General features: G+C 36.8%; 2 protein-coding genes across 2 annotated transcripts in view; both read right to left on the bottom strand.

The window, feature by feature from the left end:
* The window catches only part of LOC143886140 (uncharacterized), a 30,050-nt gene extending 28,960 nt beyond the window's left edge, over nt 1–1,090 (bottom strand). The window contains exons 1-2 of the mRNA XM_077390096.1: nt 869–1,090; nt 712–777 (exon numbers count right to left, since the gene is read on the bottom strand). Coding sequence (XP_077246211.1) covers nt 712–777; nt 869–913 — 111 coding nt within the window. The 5' untranslated portion in view covers nt 914–1,090. The remainder of the gene's footprint in view (nt 1–711; nt 778–868) is intronic.
* Nucleotides 1,091–5,558: 4,468 nt separating this feature from the next.
* LOC143886414 (Zinc finger C-x8-C-x5-C-x3-H type family protein) lies at nt 5,559–21,533 on the bottom strand. Its single transcript, XM_077390386.1, has 4 exons — nt 21,262–21,533; nt 7,516–7,707; nt 7,231–7,355; nt 5,559–6,751 (listed from the first exon to the last, which is right to left on the bottom strand). The coding sequence occupies exons 1-4, from the start codon at nt 21,358–21,360 to the stop codon at nt 5,791–5,793; spliced, it is 1,377 nt and encodes a 458-aa protein (XP_077246501.1). The 5' UTR covers nt 21,361–21,533; the 3' UTR covers nt 5,559–5,790.
* Between the last annotated feature and the right edge of the window lie 1,105 nt (nt 21,534–22,638).

The raw sequence follows: 22,638 nt of genomic DNA, 5'->3' as shown, positions 1-22,638 counted from the left end.
ACATGTAGCTCTGAATCACACTTGCAGAGCATCAGATGTCTTTCCATTTAAAATCTCATCCCAATCCAGGCTTTCCATACACCAAAAATTATAAAGACTTGAGGAGCAATTAAAACAATGATCATTTTCATGGAAATCAAATGAATCAAACACAAACGACATCATATAAAAAACACCTAACAAATGCCCCTTCAGCCAATGAAGAATCTCCAAACCCTACAAAACGAGCCGAATGGCATGAAGAACAAGGTGGATACATTTATAAGCTAATAAATGAATTTTGTAACATCAAATGCTCCTTCAAGTCATAATTGGCATCATTTTTTTCTAAACAAGTTTTTCATCAAACTGCCCTAATCTCCGCGAGTAAAGTCACACTTGATCCAGCTCATCAAATAAGACAAATCTCCTTTTCCTTAACAGCATAACCATCAGATAATGAAGCTAAAAAATATAAACACTGCTGATTAGCTAAACCCTAGATCAAGATCTAAACTCCACCTACTCATAACAACGATAGAAGAATAGAGAATAAATGAAATTAAATCCAATCAAATAAAGATGTGCAGAGTTTAAAACCCTAACAAAAATATAAGAAAAAAAGAGAAGAACTGAAGATCTCATCTGATCTGATCTGCGTAAAATTAAAAAGGCTGATTGCATATTGAAACAAAAATTCATGTTGATGGACTTGGCGAGGAGGGTATTAACCTTGAGATATTTGAGCTTCATGGTACCGTAGACGAGACCAAAGGTGAGGGCTGAAGCACGAGCTACCTGTAGATTGGGAAAGATGAAAATTAAAAAGGAAAGAGATTTGGAAGAAGAATATGTAGAAAAGGAGAGACAAGAGAAGAGAGAGAGTTACGAGAGCTAAAGTGCTGGTGCCGGAGTAAGGGCCAGGAGGCGCCATTGAAATTCTTGCTCTTGGTCGAGATCGAGAGAGAGAGACAGAGAGAGACAGAGAGAGAGAGAGAGCCCTCAAAAACACCCACTAGCCTTGGGTCATGGAGGAATTATTAGGGTTGCAACTTGGGTCGGGTTTTTACCCGACCCGCATCGACCCTGCCCGAAAATAACTTGGGTCGGGTTTAGAAATCTTGGGTCTTGCGTAGGGTTGTGTTTTCAATTTAAAACCCGACTCAATCTTAGGCAGGGCTGGGTTTAAAGAAAAAAAACCTGAAACCCGCCCCGACTCATATAGGTGCACTGTGACTTTCTTAAATATCTCTTGAATAACATAGAAAATTATTTACCAACATATTGATACAATTGTTTTAATTGAAGTGTTCATGTCTGTTATGTGAAAATATAGTGTCCTTCTTAAAGATATACACTTGATGACATAAATTTATATATTTTTGGTGTGAAGATTTGTTTTTTCTTCTGCAATCTTTAAAATTGGTTGCTATCTTACGCTAAAAAAATAAAACCCGACCCAACCCGAGAAACTATCTTGGGTAGGGTCGGTTTAGAAATCTCGGGTTTTCATGTAAAAAATTAAATCCGACCCGAGATAATTCTCGAGTAGGGTAGGGTTTTGGAAAACCCGACCCGCCCGACTCGAGTTGCACCCCTAGAAATTATTAGTTGTCTTTTGGAAAGGGAGATGATAAATTCACAACCCCTGTAGGTAGGGCTGCAACTCGGGTCGGGCGGGTCGGGTTTTGGAGAACCCAACCCTACTCGAGAAATATCTCGGGTTGGGTCGGGTCGGGTTTTTTTCCGGAAAACCCACGATTCCCAAACCCGGCCCTACCCATGATAAATCTCGGGTCGGTTCGGGTCGGGTCAGGTTTTTTCACGTTGACGCAATTTTTTAAGGAAAATTCTTATTTGGCAAGGCAACTCAACTCATAGAAGCAGAAATTACACTCACATTACACTTGAATCATACAATGATGTAATTACACTCACATAACACTTGAATCAAACAATGTTGTAATTACAATCAAACAATGCTGAATCAAACACTTGAATCAACTCAACCCATAGAAGCAGAAATTACACTCACATACAGTAACAGTGGGTGCGTGGGTTTTCACTTTTAACTTTTAACTAACAATAGAAAAAAATGTACATAACTTATGTAACTCGGGTCGGGTCGGGTCGGGTCGGGCCCCTTCAAACCCGGTTCGACCCGAGATTCATGCGGGCTTTTGAATGATCAACCCGGCTCGACCCGAAACCCATGAAACCTGAGCCCAACCCAGGCTATTTTCGGGTCGGGTCGATGCGGGTTGGGTAAAACCCGGCTCGAGTTGCAGCCCTACCTGTAGGTAGGATAAGTCGCACCCTTTCAACTTGAATTGGAAATGGGTTTTTGCAAAATAAGTCTCCTCCTCTGCTTTATTTGCAAAAACAGTCTTCTAATTTGACAATTTACAAGACTTTCACATTTGGGTGAATTTTTCAAAACACCCACTAGCCTTGGGTCCTCGAGGAATTATTAATTGTTCGCACACTCTGTAGGATAATTCGCACCCCTTGAACTTGAATTGGAATTTGGAAAGTGGAAATTGCAAAATAGGTCTTCTCATTTGCTTTATTTGCAAAAGCAGTCGTCTAGTTTGACAATTTACAAGAGTCTTTTACATTTGAGTGGATTTTTCAAATGCATAGGGCCTTCAATCTTTCACTCATAAAAATGTCCTTACATGTAAAAATACCAAAATGTCCTTAATGTGAAAAGATGAAAATTATCTTGTAAAAATACCAAAATACCCATGACACACTATGATATGTTTTGAATCATGGGTATGGAAATATTGAGAAATTATATTTCAGTGGTCAGACATGCTCGTATTAGTGGTACGATGGAAGTACGACCCTTGATATTTGATCTAATAGAAGCTTCTTTAAAACTGAGCTGCTGTTGGACCAAATATCAAGGGCGGCACCTTCAAAACGAGTGTGTCTGCCCACTTGGCATATAAAATCTTGGGAATATAATCTATCTATCTATAATGATTTGGGGTTTGCTAGGGTCCATCGCAAATGATATTTGCAGTTGGTTTGTTGCATGTCAGACCAGCCACCTCATGAATGGAGACAACAACTTTTGTCTCTATTCACGACGTGGGTGGTCTGACATGCGACAGATTAGCCGCGAAAATCCTTTTGAGATTGACGATAGCAATTCGCTAATAATATATACTAAGCATGTTTCTTTCCATTGTCTTTTGCTTTCTTTCCAAGAAAGTTTTTTATTGGAAAACCTTTTCTTTATACCTCATGTTTTGTTTTGATAGGATGAGATGGGGCCTAACACTTTAGGCTCAAGCATAGCATGTTTGGGGCCTTGGGGGACACTATTTTACACTTGCTCTGGTGAGCCAGTTATTTTACACCTCATGCTATGATTGGTGGGGCCCAACATTTTACAACCATGACTAGAATGGGTGGGACCCACCATTCTACACCTCATGTTTTGATGTGGTGGGTTCACCATCTCCACCCAGACCCATGCATATCATTTTAAATCTCATGTTATTGATTGGATGGGGCCAACTTTTTATACCTCATGTTTTTTGTGTGTTGGGGCCTACCATTTTACACCTCAAGTTTTGATGGGTGGGGGCCACCATCCTTACCGTAACCTATGCATAAGGTTGAGCCCACTATTTACCCCTAAATGTTATTGATGATGTGGGGTCCACCATCTCTATCCAAACCTATGCATTAGGGTGGGCCCCACCATTTTACACCTCAAGTTTTGATGGTGTAGGGCCCATCATTTTACACCAGCATAGCAAGGGACCAGAATACTAGTTTCTATATATGCTTGTATTCTTGGCCCATACTATGCATGGTGGAAAAAAACTGAGCACGACCCTGTCAAAACGTTTTTTTTGTTTTGTTTTTTTACCGAAAGATCTAGAGATACCACTTCCTCACGAGTTTATCTTGAATCCAGATCTTTTGGCTCAACGTTATCCCTCTTCGTTGGATCCTTTGTTTCACTCTGATAGTATCATAGATTGGGATAGATGCAAAGGAAATGAATGCATTTACATACTCAAACTGATCCTTTTTAAGAACGAAAAAGATTTGTGCTAGAATAACCAATGCCAAAAAGTCCTCAATTGAATCAAAATTCGAATTGGAATTCAAACTCAGATTGAGGTTTTGTTCGAAAAAACTGAGAGATTTGATGGGACCTACCTCATCAAAACATGAGGATGCGTGATAGCCGATCCATGCCCCCCCTCGCCCCGTTATTTTCCCACTAGGGTCCAGTCCTCATCAATTCATGATCTAATTCACCCTTCTCCTCTGTCCTGCGTTTTTCCGCGGTTTTTCCTTAGGAACTAACTTGCCCTTCCTTCTCCTCTATCCTGCGTTTTTCTACGGTTCTTGCCCCCTCATATAGATAGGGTGTGCCCAAAAATTAAGTTTCATAGGATCATCCTAACCCTTCCATTTGTGGAGGTTAAAATTGACAAGTATAAACCTCCATAAATCTGCCCATTTTAACCTCCACAAATGGAAGGGTTAGGATGATCCTATGAAGCTAATTTTTTGGGCACACCTTATCTATATGATGGCCTATCAAATGAATGGTTTGGATCATCCAAACAATGTCGGGCCCCTATGTTTGTGAGCTCTAGCTCATATAAGCTTATTTTACAAAATGAATGGAAGAATTTATGGCACCATCTACTTCCTATGCCAATTCTGATTCCTAATACTGGCAGTCCAAACATGCCCAAAGGGTGATCTAAGGCGAATCGAGATTGAAAACTAATGCTAGATTGAGAAATCTTACCTACCTTGATTATCTAATTCAAGTTTAATTGAACTTCACCAGGACAATCACTTGTTTTGAAATTTTCGTAGACAATTTGAACTCCTGCCACCTTCCATATCATTTTGATGTATACCATGACTATACATATGGCAATAATTTAATTTCGACAATGTTTTCCATGATGGGCCACACCTTACCATTTCATGTTTCTTCTCATAATGTGGGGCCTAATGATTGCTCTAATCACTTTTTGGGTGCTTTAATTGATCGAAAGTGGAATCAAGTGTTCATTGTGGATTGACTTGGATCACCCTTGATTCTCCTCTTCATTGAATCTTATTTCATGTTTCCTATAAACATCACTGCTGAGAAGTTTGCAGGCTCATGGACAGCAAGAAACAGTGTTTCTGATATCAAGAAAATTCAAGATAAATTCATCTTAATGGAAATTCTCACATACTGGGAGTGAAGCGAACAGGCAAATCTCCTATCTCTTCTCTTCTCTTGCGGATGATTTGTTAAGCATTCTTGATGAGGATTATAATGGGATTGGTTAAACATGAATGTAATCCCTTATAATTATTTTAAAAAATTGACAGGGTACCGATAAAAAAAAGGTGGATCCCATGACACCTCCAATCATCAAAATTGCTCCTAACTCGATGCGATGGAAATTCCGAGCGAGAAAAAAATTACCAATTTATTGGCTAATATGCTCTGCAAAAATAATAAGAAAAAAAAAAAAACTATATCTCAGTGGATAAATCCCAATATCGCCAAACACGCACATACACACACAACATTGAAATTTCAAACTTTCAAAGGAAATACCATTTCCACATTTAATTAAGTTTTAGAAGTAATTCTAAACACAAAATTTCAAAGAAAAAAAGGAAGAGACGAAATAAACAATATTTACCGAGCACATGAAAGAAGATAAGGAGTAAGAAAACATGCTGCCATTTACAATTTTGCATTCAGAACAGAACAGCCAACGACAACCCCAAGAACAAATACATGAAAAAACAGCATACCCCAGTTCAGCTCCTCCCAGTAATTTCACTCTCCATTTTAATTCTCTTCCCATTTGGTCCCTCCGGCATACTGCCAGTCCGGTTCTTGAACGATAAATCATGCTGGAACTGACAATTAGACCCGTGTCGGCATCCCCTCGAGCTGTTAAAATAGAGGCAAGGCTTCGGAATTTTCGGTCTCGAATCTCTTTGTTTAGAGCTCTGTATTGTTTCCAAATTCGCACCAAAAGGATGGTAGTTATGGTAGTTATTGAATTGCTTATGGTCTGGGCCATCTTGCTTTTCCTCTCCATGCTGTTGAATCAAGTTCTTGTAGTAGTTTATATCCTTCACAACAGGGGCATTCGTCGTGACTTGAACAATGCCCTGTTGAGGCCCTGGATTTGAAATTATGGTGTTTGGTAGGGGAAATAAGTTTCCAGGCATAGGGGCGGGAAAGGGTGACTTAGACTCCATAATGTTCACATTGGGAGGCTGCAAAGTTGAGACGGTAGCTGGCATTGGGGTGGGTTTGGGTGTGATTAGAAGGTTGGTGGGCATTCCGTGTGCTGAAACCAATTGTTCTAACAATTTTGGGTTGGCTAAGATGTTGATGAGCAAATCAGGGTCTATTAAGCTTCCTTCCTCGTTGCTTCTCGTAATTGCCGTAAAGACAGCAGAGGCAGCTGCCACAACATCAGGTTCTACACCAGGAACGATCCCAACCGTAGGTTTTTCACTGGGGAGTGTTGGCTTTGGAACAGAGAGTATATTATCTTGTGACCTGAAGTCTATCAACTGTGGTGGTTTTCCCATCTCAGGTAAGCTTTTGGGTAAGCTTGGTTGTATTGAGCTTACAGTTGTGGGTATTGATGGCATTGGATCGAATGAGTCGGCAGCATCGTCTTCTTCAGCGGGAGTTATGGGAATGAGAGGAGTGTGAAGATTGTCAAGATAATACTCATGTGCTTCGGACGAAACAGAAGGGCTGTGTGGAGAATGAATAAAGTTCAGTGTAAGATATAGCTATGTCACAAATATCTCCAATATTTTCAAAATATAGCGATTTTATCGCGACATTTTGATAAAACGGATAAAACAAAAAATCTCGAAATAATGTCAAGAAATTTAAAAAGATAGCGATGTTTTAATATCACGATATTTTTTAGGGAAATGATATCAACACAAACATCGCTAAAAGACAAGCTCGGACCGCGCATGTATTAAAATATGGTTGTGCTAATATCATTTACCTATTATTACAATATTTAAATGATATTTTATTTTTTCTTAATTTTTATATTTTAAATAATTTTATTTTTATTGTTTTTTCCGATATAAACCCGAAAAAATAAAAGACATTTAATATATCCCGAGATTTTCCCTTGCCGAGAAATTCCTGAGACAATATTTGTGAATTAGAGATATAGACAGTAGTCCATGAGAGTAATTCATGAGAGAGCTCACCTTGGAGGAATGGCAGATGGACGGGGATAAACTGCTTCGAGAACTCTCAACTCTCGTTGGTTCTGAACCTCTACCTCTTTGCTTTCTTCTCCAGCTACAACTAGCCAGTCAGGATTCAATATTAGCTGCACATCAAAGAAACAAGTGGCTATAAATATGAAGTCTGTTTGTCTTCATAACGTATTCCCAATGGGGGAATTTGAAGAAGAAAAGACCTCATAAAATCATGAACTCATCTCAAGGATTGAATCAAAAAGTTGAAAAATTATCTGAACACTTGCTTACTCTGCGAGGGCATTGCCACTTGATCAGAGGTATCTGAGGGGCCTTTGGCTGAGGCCCTTCAAACCCAGGTGGTAGGTTGTCATCGGAGTCTATTACTGTCGAATGCCATAGCCATGAAGTCTTTGCTTGGAGGTGATCTTGGGAACTCAATCCAGATTGCGAAGGAGCATCTTCTGACAGAAAGAGTCTTACCTGTAATCAGAAGGCAGTCCATAGCTGATTAAACAGGGATGAACAAGGGCTAAATCAAAGATATGCTTAAACAAAAAAGGTCTTGTCAGAATAACACTGAGGCCCGAAAAAAAAAAAAAAAAAACTTTACAGCAGAAAAGGTATTATAGAATGGTCTAGTATAGTAGGGTATATATTTTGCGGGACTTCTCGATTAACTCAGAAAATTAACTCAGAAAATGAGGACCGGGAATAAATACCATAAACGGTCTAGTAGTGTATATACTTTGCAAGTATTCCCATTGCACTGAGAAAATAAGGACACAATTCCTAAGGATAAATAGTGCCAATACAAAGTAAAACACTGATGAAAATCTTGTGAGGTATTAATGGATTTAGTAATGAAGAAAAACGATAAGTTATCCAATATATCATAGAAGTATGTCCGAATGCTCATACACACCTTCAAATACAACAATATGATCCTCACTGTGCTGACTTAAGAGCAGTATTCGTGACTGCTTTCCAAGAAGGTCCAATAACAAAGACGGGGCTCAATAACAAAGATTTGGCTCGTAAGCATTGAAACAAATTGGTCCGTCACTCACCAACTGAGGCGACATCCAGTGAACAATATATAATCAAGGAAATAAATTTTGAAAATTAAAAAATTACGAGCCAGAAAGGACGATTCGGGTATTATATGTAAAATTGAGAAATATTAAGCATCGAAATAGAAAAAAAGTGTATGTTTCTTAGATAATTACAATGTAAACAACAGTGTGCGTATGTCATTGCAGGAGTCTCAGTCCTACAGAAAATCCATCTTGGAACAGTAAACTAAATACATGAAGTAGCCGACTCTCTCCAGGGACAGCTATAACTTAAGTGACTTGAGTTATAACGAATAACCTAAATACCCCCACACTAAAAATAAAACTACTCTGAAATAAAAATCCAATCATGAATATATACTACCCCGGTAAATGATCCAGAACTTCCTCAAACCACGTTTGAATTGCGTGATCTTGGGCTCGTTAGACAGGTAATCGAAAAGCCTTTCTAATGACACCAAAATCAAGAAAAACGGATAATATTTGATACCCTACAAGTAGGATAAAGATCAAAATGGAAGTCATGGTCAAGGCAAAGTAAGGGATATGGTGAGGTGGTGTGTGAGTGGTGTGGGGCCTAGAAGATGTGGACATCCTCACATCTAGGCTCTAAAATACTGATATGCTGAAATATAAAGTCCTCCAAGAAAATAAAAGCTAGACAAATAACGAGTCCCTATGTATGTAGGGAAAAAATGAGATCGAATCACATCAGTCCTTAACCCTTCCAAGAGTGCTCAAGCCCCAACTTCTTTTGAGTCTTTCATTCTAATAGGAGCAAAAAACCTAAGAAGGCTAATTCAATTTTATCATCTCTAAACACCCCCACATTCCACATATAGAATGTACAAAGGTATATATAGAATGTCCTCAGCCATTCCAAGAGTTCTCAAGCCCCAAATTCTTTTAACTCTTTCATTCTAAAAGGGGCTACAACTATTCCCAAACTGTACAAGCTTCTTCCAAAGCATACGGCTTTCTGGATGTATATGATGATATCTAGATAGATGGATCCCACCCCACTCCACCAGCCCCCAAATGCCAAGCGAACTTGGGTTTGCCACTTGAGCTCCCATCAAAGTTTAATTTCAGATAGCCAAGTGGGGTTTTTGTCATTTCATCACGATTTTACCATTACTTCATCTTCCTTCAAAATAATTGTATATCACATAACATCTCCAAATATTGTATCAATCCTCTGCTTCAAAATATCAGCATATGAAAGGCTATTCGTGAAATGTGCCCTTTGTCCCTCAAAGAGACCACCCAACTAATCTGCTAGACACACTCAATTCATATAACATACTGAAAGAAGCTCTGCACTCATTTGTATCCACACCAATGGTTCTAAATCTCGGCTAACATCAACATGAAACGAATGGCATGTTTCCATTTCCATCCTCACAGAAACGAAATCCTTCAGTCAACATATGTAGATCTTAGTAACGACGTTTCGGTCAAGCTGACCGAAATGCTATCATCTTAGCCTGTAAATTACAAAACTTCGGTCGACATGTCGAAATTTCGACCAAAGTTCATCGAAAACCTTGGTATTTCACATTATTCTTGGCAAGTGCTTGTTTTATGGGTTTTTAAATTTATTTATTTTTCTTTTCTTCACAAATGCATCGACTAATTGTTGATTTGATGCATTGGATATGTGTGTGTATATATACATACAACCCGTTACACAATGGATAAAGAGGTGATCGGCCATATCATCCACCTCTCAACACATCATACTCATGCTCACAAGCCATAATTTCCTACTTTTGATCGAACAAAAGGTCCAGTCTTGGAGGAAGAAGTCCCCATGCCCACGCTTGAGATTGAGATTATGGGTTACCTCCAACCATGTAAGAGAATAGAAAAACGATTTAGATGAATATAAACTTTAAAGAGTCCCACAACTAAAGTAGGGAACTGATCCCCCCTTCTCCCTTTAACGGTTTCTGTGAGAATGGTTCACTGCTTGAGGATAAATTCACCCCCTTTAACGTTTTTCGTTGCCTTTAAAACATAAAGAATAACGTTAACCGCGCAGGGGGGGGGGGGAGGAGGTGTGCCAATTCCACTAAACTAAACTCATCCGACCTATACATGAAAGCATTAGACGTTCTACTTCCTCATACTTTAAGGTTCGCATAGATATTAGGTTCCGCACCTCTAATCCAAACTCTCTTATAACACTCCCCTACGACCAACTCCCCACCATCTGACCAATAGAGGAGCAGAACAGTTAGAAATTAAAATGGCAAGAAAATTATTACATGTCCCGAATTTTGCAAGACAATCAACTTTAGTTCCACCCTCCCTACGAATGATACGAATAAGACTTTTGGAATTAGGCTCATCCAAGGGACCAAAGATATAGATGCAGTAGCAATGCCGAGCAAGTATCAAGTTTGAATGGATACATCATTCTTCTAGTCAACTTCAAATCACTAATACATTGTTGTTACACCTTTTACAGTACAACTTATTGTGTCATAGGACAATGACCATTAAAATCACACAATTTGACTGTCTCACCTAATTTTGTTTCATACGACAATGACTATTCAAATCATACAATTTAGTCTCTCACCTAATTTTGTTTCAAATGACAATGACTATTCAAATCACACAATTTAGTCTCACATAATTTTGTTTCATACGACAATGACTATTCAAATCACACAATTTAGTCCCCACCTAATTGACAACAATAATAAAAAAAAGGTAGCAAACTCTATATGTAAAATGACAACAAGCTATGTTACACGGATTCTTGTAAACGGGCACACTACCCATGTCGGACATGTGCCCAACCGACACTCCATGGATTCAAGCCAAACACTTCAAGATTCCCTTTTCCAATTTTTTTTATCTGAATAGCAAACAATATAAATTCATACTTGCATAGGGCTTCAGTTCTACTTCCACCATTTCAATAGAAAACATTTACAAAAATTAAACATTACATGTACATAACCTATTAAAGCTCCCAATTCATAACCTATTGTGGCTATATATTATCAGTAGGGGTGTCAATGGATCCAGACGGTCCGATTGATCGTCCGAATCCGAACGTTAATGAACGGGATGTAAACATATGAATAGGATCCAAGGGCATGATCATCAAATTTGGGTTCCGAAAAATTTTGGATTGTGTATGGGCACGCCACAGATGCCCATTGGATAGTAACGATCTGAAATGGTTTACAAATATACCCTCCAAATTTTGTTAATGCTAACCATTCTATGAAGGGTATTTTGGTCAAAACTTCTCTTATCACTTAATGAATCTGATGTGAATGCGAATTCACTCATTTCAGTCGTTTCATTTCATACTTTCACGAAGAAAAAGAGAGATGGGTTTTGTTCTTTATGCATCATATTCTTTGATAATAGTTATACATTATATTTGTGTATGAAATTTTGATTAGTTTTATTGTTTACAAGCATCATTATACACATAGATTAAACATAGATAAATTTTTAATTTAGTTGAAGAAAATGCATAGAGACACACTAATAGTGGACTGCTATTCTATCTCTTTTTAAAAAATTAATTGTTTACTTAGCTTAGTGGGACATAATGACACTCCGATGGACGGTCCGAATTAAAATGGATCGTGATCATGACGTGGAAAGTAGGATCCGAAGAACAATCCGACTCCGACCCGACCGATAAGGAATTTGAACGGATCGTGACCATAGTTGTCAACCCGCGACTCGATTTCTTAATTTTATGACTCGTGACTCGTAAGAGTTTTTGAAAACAATAGAAATGTAGTTGAAAAAAATATCATTATATCTCAAAAGATGAAGCATGTAAAAAAATATATAACTCAATTGCACATAGATAAAGCACTAAGCCAAAAGTATCCATCTATCCATAATATATCTATACATAATCCACAATATATACTAAGCACGTAAATTTCCAAATGTCATTCACCTTTTCCAGAAAAAGTTTTTCCTGGAAAGTATTTTCCCCTGCATCATGGTTTGATCTTTTGATGGGGTGGGGGGGGCCCATATTCTATACCCAAGAATAGCATGGGTAGGCTTCACTATGTTACCCTTGATCCGATGAGCCAAGCCCACCAACTCTATCCAAACCCATGCATACACCGTGGGACCAACTTTTTTTTTTAATGGTTTGGACTAATTATTTTACACCTCATGCTATGATGGGGTGGGGCCCAATATTTAATGGCCATGCCTAGGATTGGTAGGGCCCACTGTCTCTACCCAAACCAATGCAGAAAGTGGGGCCCACCATTTTACCCCTAATGTGACAAGGTGGTGTCCACCGTCCCTACCCAAACCTATGCATTTGATTGGAGCCCACCATTTTACATCTCATGTTTTGATGGCGCGGGGCCCACCATTTTACTAGTAAATAACTACATGCTTGTAACTTGCATGAACAAAAATAATTAAGTTTTAAGTTCCTACTTCCAAGTTTTCAACCATCAAAGCAAGAAAGCCCAGGCCCAACGACTCGACCTCGTAAGAGTCATGGTTTTTTTACTCGACTCGGAGCGACTCGTAAGAGTCACCAAATGACTCGTAAGAGTTTTCGACAGAGGCGACTCGCATGGGCGACTCGACTCGAAATCCCGGCAACTCGACTCTACTCGAGAGTTGACTCGTACGAATCGTAAGAGTTTAACAACTATGATCGTGACTGTGACATAGGTGGATACGACCCGAAGTGGATCCGTTGACACCCCTAATTATCAGGGGTGGTTATTCGGTTATAACCGAACCGAAATAACCGAAATTTGATAACCGAAATAATTTCGGTTATCAAATTTCGGTAACCAAAACCAAACCGAAACCGAACCGATAAAAAATTCGTTTATTTCAATTAACCGAATAGTGTGAGAAAAAGAGGGAAAAAAACAAAATCTTGGTTTCGATCGGAAGGCTAGGATCATCAAATCGAAATGATTTTTTGAGCACACCCTAATTAAGTTGTGATCAATCAAATGGATGGTTTTGATCATCCTACGGAGTGCCCATATAGCACTTTTTTTTAAAAAAATAATGGTTTTTATCGAAATTTCGGTTATTTTGGTTAACCGATTTTTTTTTTGAGATAACCGAAACCAAAACCAAATAACCGAATTTCCAAAAAAAAAAAAAACCGAAATCGAACCGACCGAACCAATTCGGTTCGGTTCGGTTTTTCAGTTATAACCGAATAATGAACACCCTTACATATTATTACATAAAAATGTTTAGTTCTTAAATTTGATTAAAATTTTGCTGCCAAATCCATGAATCCTAATTTTTGGGCTTTCTAGGTTGAACACACCGTTCCGACAATGATACATGTATGTCTGCAACTGAGAGCATGAAAACTTGATCAGTGTTGTTATATTTATCCAACAATCTAAATCACCTCCAAAATAATTCCTTACTTGCACCAACCTACGTCTGAAGACCTGTACATGACTATGTATGCTACCTGTACAAGACTATGAATGACTAAAATCAAATTCAGCAGCACATCTTTTTCTTTTTTACCATCAAGGGAGCATTAAGAGGTATAGAGGATATGACCAACATAATCATGAACAATAAAAGGCACAAAATCAAATAGAATTCCTCCTTCCCACTCCATATGTATGACTAGTAAATCCTTCCTTCCCACCCCCGTCCTTGGTCAAGGTTTCTGCTTTAGAATTGGCCTAACAACGAACAAGTAAACAAGGATAAAATAACTAAATCCCAGAAATCTAAAACTTCCTACATTGGATCCACTAACCTCCAAGGAAAATCTAATCAGCTAAACGAATTCAGGATGGAGATTTGCTCCATCAACCATAGAAGTTGAACTAAAAGTTCAAAAGCTGCATTAGGAGATCGAAACATTATTAGATGCATTAATGCATGAATACACATGTATGACGATCCAAAGACCACAATATTCTTGGAAAAGCATCATGCCATCCTTTTAAATATATAAAGTATGCATTAAGGTTATAATTCGAGTCATGAAATATTATCACATCTTATTAGGGAGAGGATATTCCAAATTACTCATATGTAAGCTTGAACTGTTCTAATTGAAAATTTTCACTGGTGGGAATTGGTAAGTTCGCCTTTTTTCTTCTTCTTTTCAATTTTCTCATTTCATTAGAACTGTTACTATCACTATTTAATTAGTGGAGCTTTTCCAAGTTGGTAGATGAATACATGTGTGCTCTGGTCAGATGAATCCATGTGTACTCTGCTCAGATGCAGTAGTTTCTCATCTCAATTGTCAAGGTTTTTTTTTTTTTTGAATGATAGTCCCGCATCCCAGCGTCAAGGTTAATTTGATAATGTACAGTAATGATAGCCCAAGTGGCCTATCGTTGTAGTAGCAAGTTAGTTTCCACTTTGAACTTCCGTTTTCTGGGGCTTATCGTTGTAGTATCCCACTCTGAACTTACATTTTCTGGGGACTTGTTTGGAAGCTCTAACACTGGTAAACTTTTAATGAGTGGAAGGTGAAGCCTAAATCATCTCAACTGCAGTTCTTGTGATTCTCTAGAACTATTATCATAGGAGATCTCATGACAATTGTCACAAGATTCTTGAATGCCTTTGAATTAAAAGTCCCTATTCGATTGTTACAAGTCGTATAAATAAGAACAATGGAGAAAATAGGGTAATCTCTAGTCATATTACAATTGAATGATGATTGAATGCAAATTTAGCTTGATATAAGATCTATAGAAGTCCTGCACTTTTATTTTGTAAATAAAATATTCCTACGTGTTCAACAATGGCTCCATAGATAAGCATATCGTTATTTCCAAGACACTGCACATTCCATGTGGCAATTTAGTTGCAAGAGATATATGATCAATTGATGTTCAGTACTTCCATTGTTTGTTTGTTTGTTTGTTTTTTGAATGATTGTACTTCCATTGTTTTATCATAAAATAACTGAGATCATAGGTTCATGGTAAATTTCTTTAAAATAACAGAAAAGTTAATCCTTCCATGTACCATCTGATCCCACAAAAACACATGAGAAAAATATATTCCTGGACACTACCTTAATCTTCCCTCTCAACATATGTTCAGCATGTAACCGACATCCCAGAGCCTCCTCCAAGAATTCCATTTGATAAAGGGTGTCTTAAATAACAAATGTAAAAGGTTTTCCTCGACAATCTCAATGAAGATATAGCAGGTCATTAGGTTGTTATAAGAGGCGGTTGTGTATAAAGTATAAACTCCATGAGGGTAGAACTTTAGTAGAATAATTCCAATTATAAAAGCATATACTGTTGATAAGCTGTTGAGACTTGAGACTGAAATATTTGATCTGTCTGGGCAGCATTAATTCGATATACGGAATGTGCTGTGGCTCTGAAATAATGATATGCTTATCAATGGATCCATTGAACACATGGAAATATTTTATTTACAAAATTAAAATGCAGGACTTGAAATACATGTACTTTTAATGGCCAAAATGCATGGTTACATTGCCAAGATTTCAGACAAAAAACTTCCAAGCACACAATGTAAGATGCTATATAAACAATAAGTTTTGTTTATGTGATTCATAGTGGAAGGAACAAATAGGTTAGCATGCCTAATGAAACCTACACTTCACAAATAAAGATTAATGGGAAAATATTCCAAAAAATATATTTTCAACTCCCAGTTAAATCCTCCTCATCCCCCTCTTTGCTTTTTTTTTACCAAAATTTTCTCTCTCAAGCAGACAAAAAATTCTGCAGGAAATTCACATAAAATCACAAAATTCAACAACTAATATAACTTGAAACCCCTAATAAGTAAAAGAAAGCTTTTCCAACTGCGAAAATAATAATCAGATTGAAAGTAGATGAACTTAAGTTCTAAATAATAATTTGTTTAATCCAATCATTAATCTACTCTTATTGTAACTGAATCAAACCCAATATAACTCATAGAAATGATAGCATTACTCTACCAATCATGTAGCATCATATCATGAACCTTGTGAATTCACTCTAAAAAAAGAATCACATGCATCACATATAAAGAAAATGAAATTTCATTCTAATATCAAAAAGTGAAAAAAAAAAAACAACAAAAGGAGCTTAATATAGCTTCTCGATCTTTAAAAACCATTTAATAGGGTATATGTTAACTTCTATAAAACCTAAACCACGCCTAATTTTATATAAACCCCAAACCCAAAGTTTTTATTGTTCTTGTTTATAAGACTTCTAAACATTTTTAAACTACCCAATTAATTAAAAAAAAGAAAAGAAAATAACTCATAAAGATAGTGTTGGAAACATATAGGGCCCATCAAATTTCTTCAATTTTCTTCTTTTTGTAATTTGAACCTTTAACATGAAATATTATCTTAGTTGTCGATTCTTTAATGTTTCGGACATTTCAAAATAGAATTTGGAATATAAATCTCCACAAAACATTACCATCATAATTTCGATAGGAATGAAGTGTTACCAAAATTACATCCGGAACATCTTGTTCACAAAATTACAGTTAGCGTCATGATATTTTTTTTAAATTTTCTAGATTTTTCCCATTTTTGATAGGCTTATTTTGTTTCCCAAAACCCCAAACAAAGGTTGAAGAATGAAGAAAACTTTTTTTCATCATTTTGTGGTGCTCTCTCAAAATTTTATTTTTCTCTATTCTACACTTAGAACCTCTTCTTTGAAATGGATGACCGGAATAGGGAAACCAGAACGATCCAATTCAGGGGAAGTTTTTTTACCAGCAAGTTGTCATCTAAATGTTATCCAACAAGTTTTTTTTACCTATGAAAGAATAATAGCATATACCAGTGACCCTAAAAAAGGAAAGAGGTAAAGAACAAAAGGGAAAACTATCGATAGAGGAAACACAAACCTGGTGTTGTAAGTGACCCAACAATTTTACTATATGTTAGCAGTTTGGTAATGCTTTCAGACCTGCTAACAGATTTTGCAACCAAAATTGAGGTTTTTGATGAATTTCAACCCCGCCATTCTATTTAGGAGGTGATGAAATACAAAAAAGGCCCCTCATTTTTCTCAAAATTCTATCAAAAGATGGGGAAATTTTTGAAAATTAAAAAAAAATCCTGATGGTAATCGTCACTATGTTTGTGGAGGGTGTTCGAGATGTAATTTTTGGAACACCACCCCTTGAAATTCTGATGGGAATGTTCTGTGGAAATTTCTATCCCAGATTCAATTTTGAAATGACATTTTATGAAAACTATGTTTGGAACAATACAGAATCAACAACTAAGATAAGAATTCATATTAAAGGTTCAAAATACGAAATGAGCAAGAAAAATTAAAGAAATTTGATGGACCCAACATGTTTCCAATTTTCTCTTTAGGAGTTCTTTTCTTTTTTCTAATTAATAAGGTAGTTCAAGAATGTTTAGAAGTCTTGCAAATAAGAACAGTAAAAGCTTTGTGTTTGGGGTCTGTCTAAAATTACGGGTGCTTTCGATGTTATAGAAGTTTCACATATACCATACTGAATGATTTTTAAAGATTGAGAAGCTATATAAGTTCCTTTTTTATCTACAAGTTATATAAGTTCCTTTTGTTGTAAATTTTTCGTAGTTTTTCATATTAGAAAGAAATTTTATTTTCTTTTAAGTGTGATGCATGATACTCTTCTTGTAGTGTGAATTCGTAAGGTTCATGATGTGATGCTACATGATCAGTTAGACTGATGCTACTGTTATTTCTGTGAGTTATATTGAGATTGATTCTGTTACAATAAGAGGGTAGCTTAACAATTGGATTAAACAAATTAAAATTATTATTTTGTAAATTGTAAACAAATTATTATTAGGGACTTGCTAGGGACCAAATCAGAAGGCATTTCACAGATGGCTTGTTGCATAAGAGAACCACCACCTCATGAATTTAGACCAAATTTGTTGAAAAGTGAGCCTATGTGGCTGCCCTCACATGCAAGAACCTGTCTGCGAAATGCCTTTTGCGATGGTCCCTAGCAAATCCCTTATTATTATTAAGAACTTAATATCAGCTAGTTTCAATTTGATTATACTTGGAAAAGCTTTCTTGTACTAACTGGGGTTTTAAAGTTATATATATTTTTTTTGAATGATAATTTTCAGGTTATATTAGCTACTAATTTTTTTGTGATTTTATTTGAATTTGCTATAGAATTTCGTTGTGCCTGAGAGAAGAAAAGTTGGGTAAAAAGTCAGGAGGGGGACAATGAGGATTTAATTGGGAGTTGAAAATATATTTATGGAACATTTTTCCTTTCTTGGATATGTTTCCCTACATCAAAAGAAAAAAAAAACTTTATTTGTGAAGTGTGGGTTGCAATGAAAATGCTAACCTATTTGTTCCTTCCACTATGAATCACATAAACAAAACTCACTTTTATATAGCATCTTACATGGAATGCGTGGAATTTTTTAGTCTGGAATCTTGGTAACGTAACCATGCATTTTAGCCATTAAACATACAGGTATTTAACTGATTTATCCTTTTTCATTCTTGATAGATGATAGAATGGAAGCCTGGAATGAATAGACACCCACAACCTTCAAAGGTCCACTTCACCAATTCCATGTTATTGGTCGCGTTAGGGCAATGTTACTGGTTACTATGAAGTGAACAATTAACTAAGGTGCAGTATCCAAACCAACAATCAACTCTCATGCATTTGTAGCTTATAGGGAAAAATCAGCAATTTGTTCAAGGGAATTTGTAGAGGAACTGGTGCTGCTTTTTGGAGTTTGGGCATTCTATTTACGCGTTCAATCAGTATGCAGATCCAAAAAGTCACACCTTTTAAACATTTTAAATCCGACTATTCTTGGTAAGCTGTTGCGTTCATGGTATTTCTTGAACTTCCCCAACCAAATCAAAGAAGCCTTGTCAATGTAGGATTGGAAATCAGTGCTTTGGCATTTTCATTCTTGTTGTCGTTCATTGGTATATTTTTAGCATCAATGAATTTTGCATCCCTGTATACTTCTATTTTCATTTTTAAAATGAATCTTGCATCCCTAACAAAAAGAGATAAAAAATTCTAGTCCATTTGGATCAGGCTTATCATTAAGGACATTGGTTTTACATTAAAATTATATGCAAAGAAAAAGTAGTATGATAGTTTATAGTGTCTTCTATTAAAATTATTCATGCATTTCTGCAAGTCGTTCAATGGTAACCTCCATACCTGTTTTATGAATTAAGTGATATAATGATGCACAATATCATTCAATTGATTTACCAGCTCTTTAGAACTTATCTGCAACCGAGCTCTCCAGTAATATGTTCATTCCTTGATGTCATTCAGTTTGAATTTATCAGAAATGAAATCACAAGTATCAGCTTTACCCTAGTCTGGGTCTTCTCATGGTACATTCAGAGCTACCATCTTAAAACAATAACAAATTTTTGGTTATTTTTTTCTTAACAATCCATTAACTTACTTCAAGATGTACATTTAAAACAAGAGACAGGGGCACTATCCTCATAGCTTCTTGTAGTTTAGTCAAAGGTCGCAGATGTTCATTGGAGTCCATCAATCGCAGCAAGGGGGAAAATCTCTCTACGGTTATCCAATGGGCTACGAGTACTCTGGACGACTACCTTCTAAAGATCCTAGGAAGAGATATTGTCAAGTTGCTACATGATGGAGTGTCCCAGCCCAAGGTGGAACTCCCCTGCTCAAGGTTTCCTGAAATTGAAATTCGATGGTTCGAGCATTGGGAACCTGAGTTTGGACAGCATTTGGGGCTTTCTGAGGAGTTCTGACAAAGAGATTAGATGGGTATTTCCAGGCCCAATTGGTGACAGACTCTAATGGGGCTAAAGTGCAAGCTCTTCGATTTGGGATTCAAATGGTTGATCAGACTAAGATTGATCACTTTGATTATTGAGGGTGATTCAGATAGATGGGTGAGAGATGATATCAGTTATCCATGGAGGTTGGCTGACATCATCAAGGAGATTCGAGAAGAGTCACGACATCAAGATTTGACACGTATAGCGATCAGCTAACTGTGAGGCAAATCGTCTCGCCCATTAGAGGGTTGCCAGAGATGAGATTTTGACTTTTGACTTCCTCCCTCGCTTAGGAGTCTGGTACTTTGTTTGCTTGTTTTTTTTCTTTTCTATTTTCTTTTCTTTTGCTTGAGTTGTTTTGTTTGCTTTCTTCATGTATTGACCTCTCCTCAGTCTCTTTCGCCTTGGTCATTTAATGCAGTTGCCATTCAAAAAAAAAAAAAACTTTACCATCCTTACTAAAAGAGAGCTTAATTTTAATTATTAATATGGCTATTCCTTGAAATCATTTTAAAGTTATGTTTTCATAACAATGACTTGAATATTGAGAGCTGGATTCAAAATGCAACTTTTCCTTCGCCAATTCTTTGTTGGACGCATTGAAAAAGATGGCTGTTGATATATAAAAATAATATTATTATACATGATTGGAAATTAAAATGGGAGACGATATTTTCACACACCCCCCGGCAGTACGCATTCGCCCCCCTTATGATGTGAACAGTGGGCAACTTTAACGCTTTTTGACATCAAATCATGATAAAGGGGGGTGAATGCGTAGTACCGGGGGGTATTCATCGCCCAATAAAATTGTATATAACTTGTGAAATTATATCAAGAACATGAAAATAAGAAAGTATAACCAAGGAAACCCCAAAATAAATGGGAAAAATAAAAATCGAATATATATATTTTAAAAAAAAAAAAGCAATCTAGAACACCAAAAATAACGAAAAAATAAAACATAAATAAGTAAAGCACAAGATTTCCCGGCAATAAACTAATAAAATATAAATAAGTAAACCCAAAACATTTCTCGTGGAAAACTAAGGAGTTCGTATACGAATAATACAAAAGTAACAAAAAATAGAACCAATACCCCACAAAATCAAACACGTCATGGGATTTACGATTTTCTTATATGAAGGATTTATGAAGAAATCGGGTTTTACCTGACAGAGATTCAGATCTGAAGGCCAAGAAACCCTTTTTAACTTGAGAGATTTCGCCGTATTAACAGAACAAGGATACCCCGCTGGAGTTCTTTTCATTGAGATCGTTTAAGATAAACAAAGATATATGAGGATTTTTTTTTTTTTTTCGTCCTCGATCCAGAAACCCTAAAAACCCTAATTTCGTCGATCCAGAAACCCTAGCAGGAAAAACCCTAATCTCGTCGAAACCCTAGGTCGACTTAGATATAGAAGAAAACGTCTTTGTTATAACCCTTGATAAGAGTATGCCCAATTTGGGAAAATAAAAAGGATAAATACTGAGAAAGACAGCTGTAGGCTAAAGTTGATGTTTCATTATGAATTCGCACCCTATGTAGGATGATTCACTCCAATGTAAATAGACGTCAACTCACATTAGAGTGGGGTGAATCATTCTACAGGGGGTGCGAAATTATCATCTCCCAATTTTATAGGAAGATAAATAATTGACGACTTTTAGCAAAGGCCTTAGGCCACCCACGTCATATATCCCTCTCTAAATAGACTCCCACGACATATGTGACTCGAATGACCTACTGCTAGATAGACTAGAACATTGCTTCACGTAAATAACATGTATACACCTATGTAAGATCGTGGACCCCAATACCAAGCAACCCTCTCCTTAGCATGACTCTGTCCTCTAGGTCAAACACTCGTAGCCTTTGATATAGGGGCATTCGCCAGTAGAAGACAGGATGATCAAGATTCACTATTAGATCAATCGAATCTTATAGATTCACTATTTTCATTCACGAACAGCCCAATAATTCTACCACAGTCCAAAGCTTTTAGATAGGATCCTTCCGCTCATCAATAGTTTCTCTTGGTTTTACTCTGTGTTGCTGCCGTAAAGCTTCAACAACAAAACACCAATTTAACCTCTCCAAAATACCCATTCAACAACAAAACACCCATTTTCGGAGTATTTTAATTTTGTCCACTTTTTTTTTTTTCTAAAGATGCCAAATTAATTAAAAAGAAAAGAGTAGGTGCACTTCACTTTGTTGGATAAACTAGTATTTTAATCAAAGATAGAGAGTAGAAATTACTGAGGCGTGTCGAATGACAATATCCTTAAGAATAGTTTCGCCCTTCTGAAATGGTATTTCGGTGCAACAGGTTCGTTGGCGATTTACCCTCCAGGATTCAACAACTCTTCACTACAAGCGTGCACTCGCAAGTGCAGTGGGTACATGAATAGTACAAAAATATCCGCACTACTGGATTGAACGGAAAAGCAAGCAAAGATAATTTTATAAAGAAACATATTTGGGAAGGCAGTGTATAATAATGACGGTATATGAGAAAAATATTTTGGAAAGACAATATCTA

The sequence above is a fragment of the Tasmannia lanceolata genome, unplaced genomic scaffold (assembly GCF_043159265.1).
Source record: "Tasmannia lanceolata isolate RefF3 unplaced genomic scaffold, GAP_Taslan_0.1 ptg000011l, whole genome shotgun sequence".
In the NCBI taxonomy this organism is placed as follows: Eukaryota; Viridiplantae; Streptophyta; class Magnoliopsida; order Canellales; family Winteraceae; genus Tasmannia; species Tasmannia lanceolata.
The sequence above is the reverse complement of the archived record's forward strand: the minus strand, read 5'-3'. Positions and strand labels throughout refer to the sequence as shown.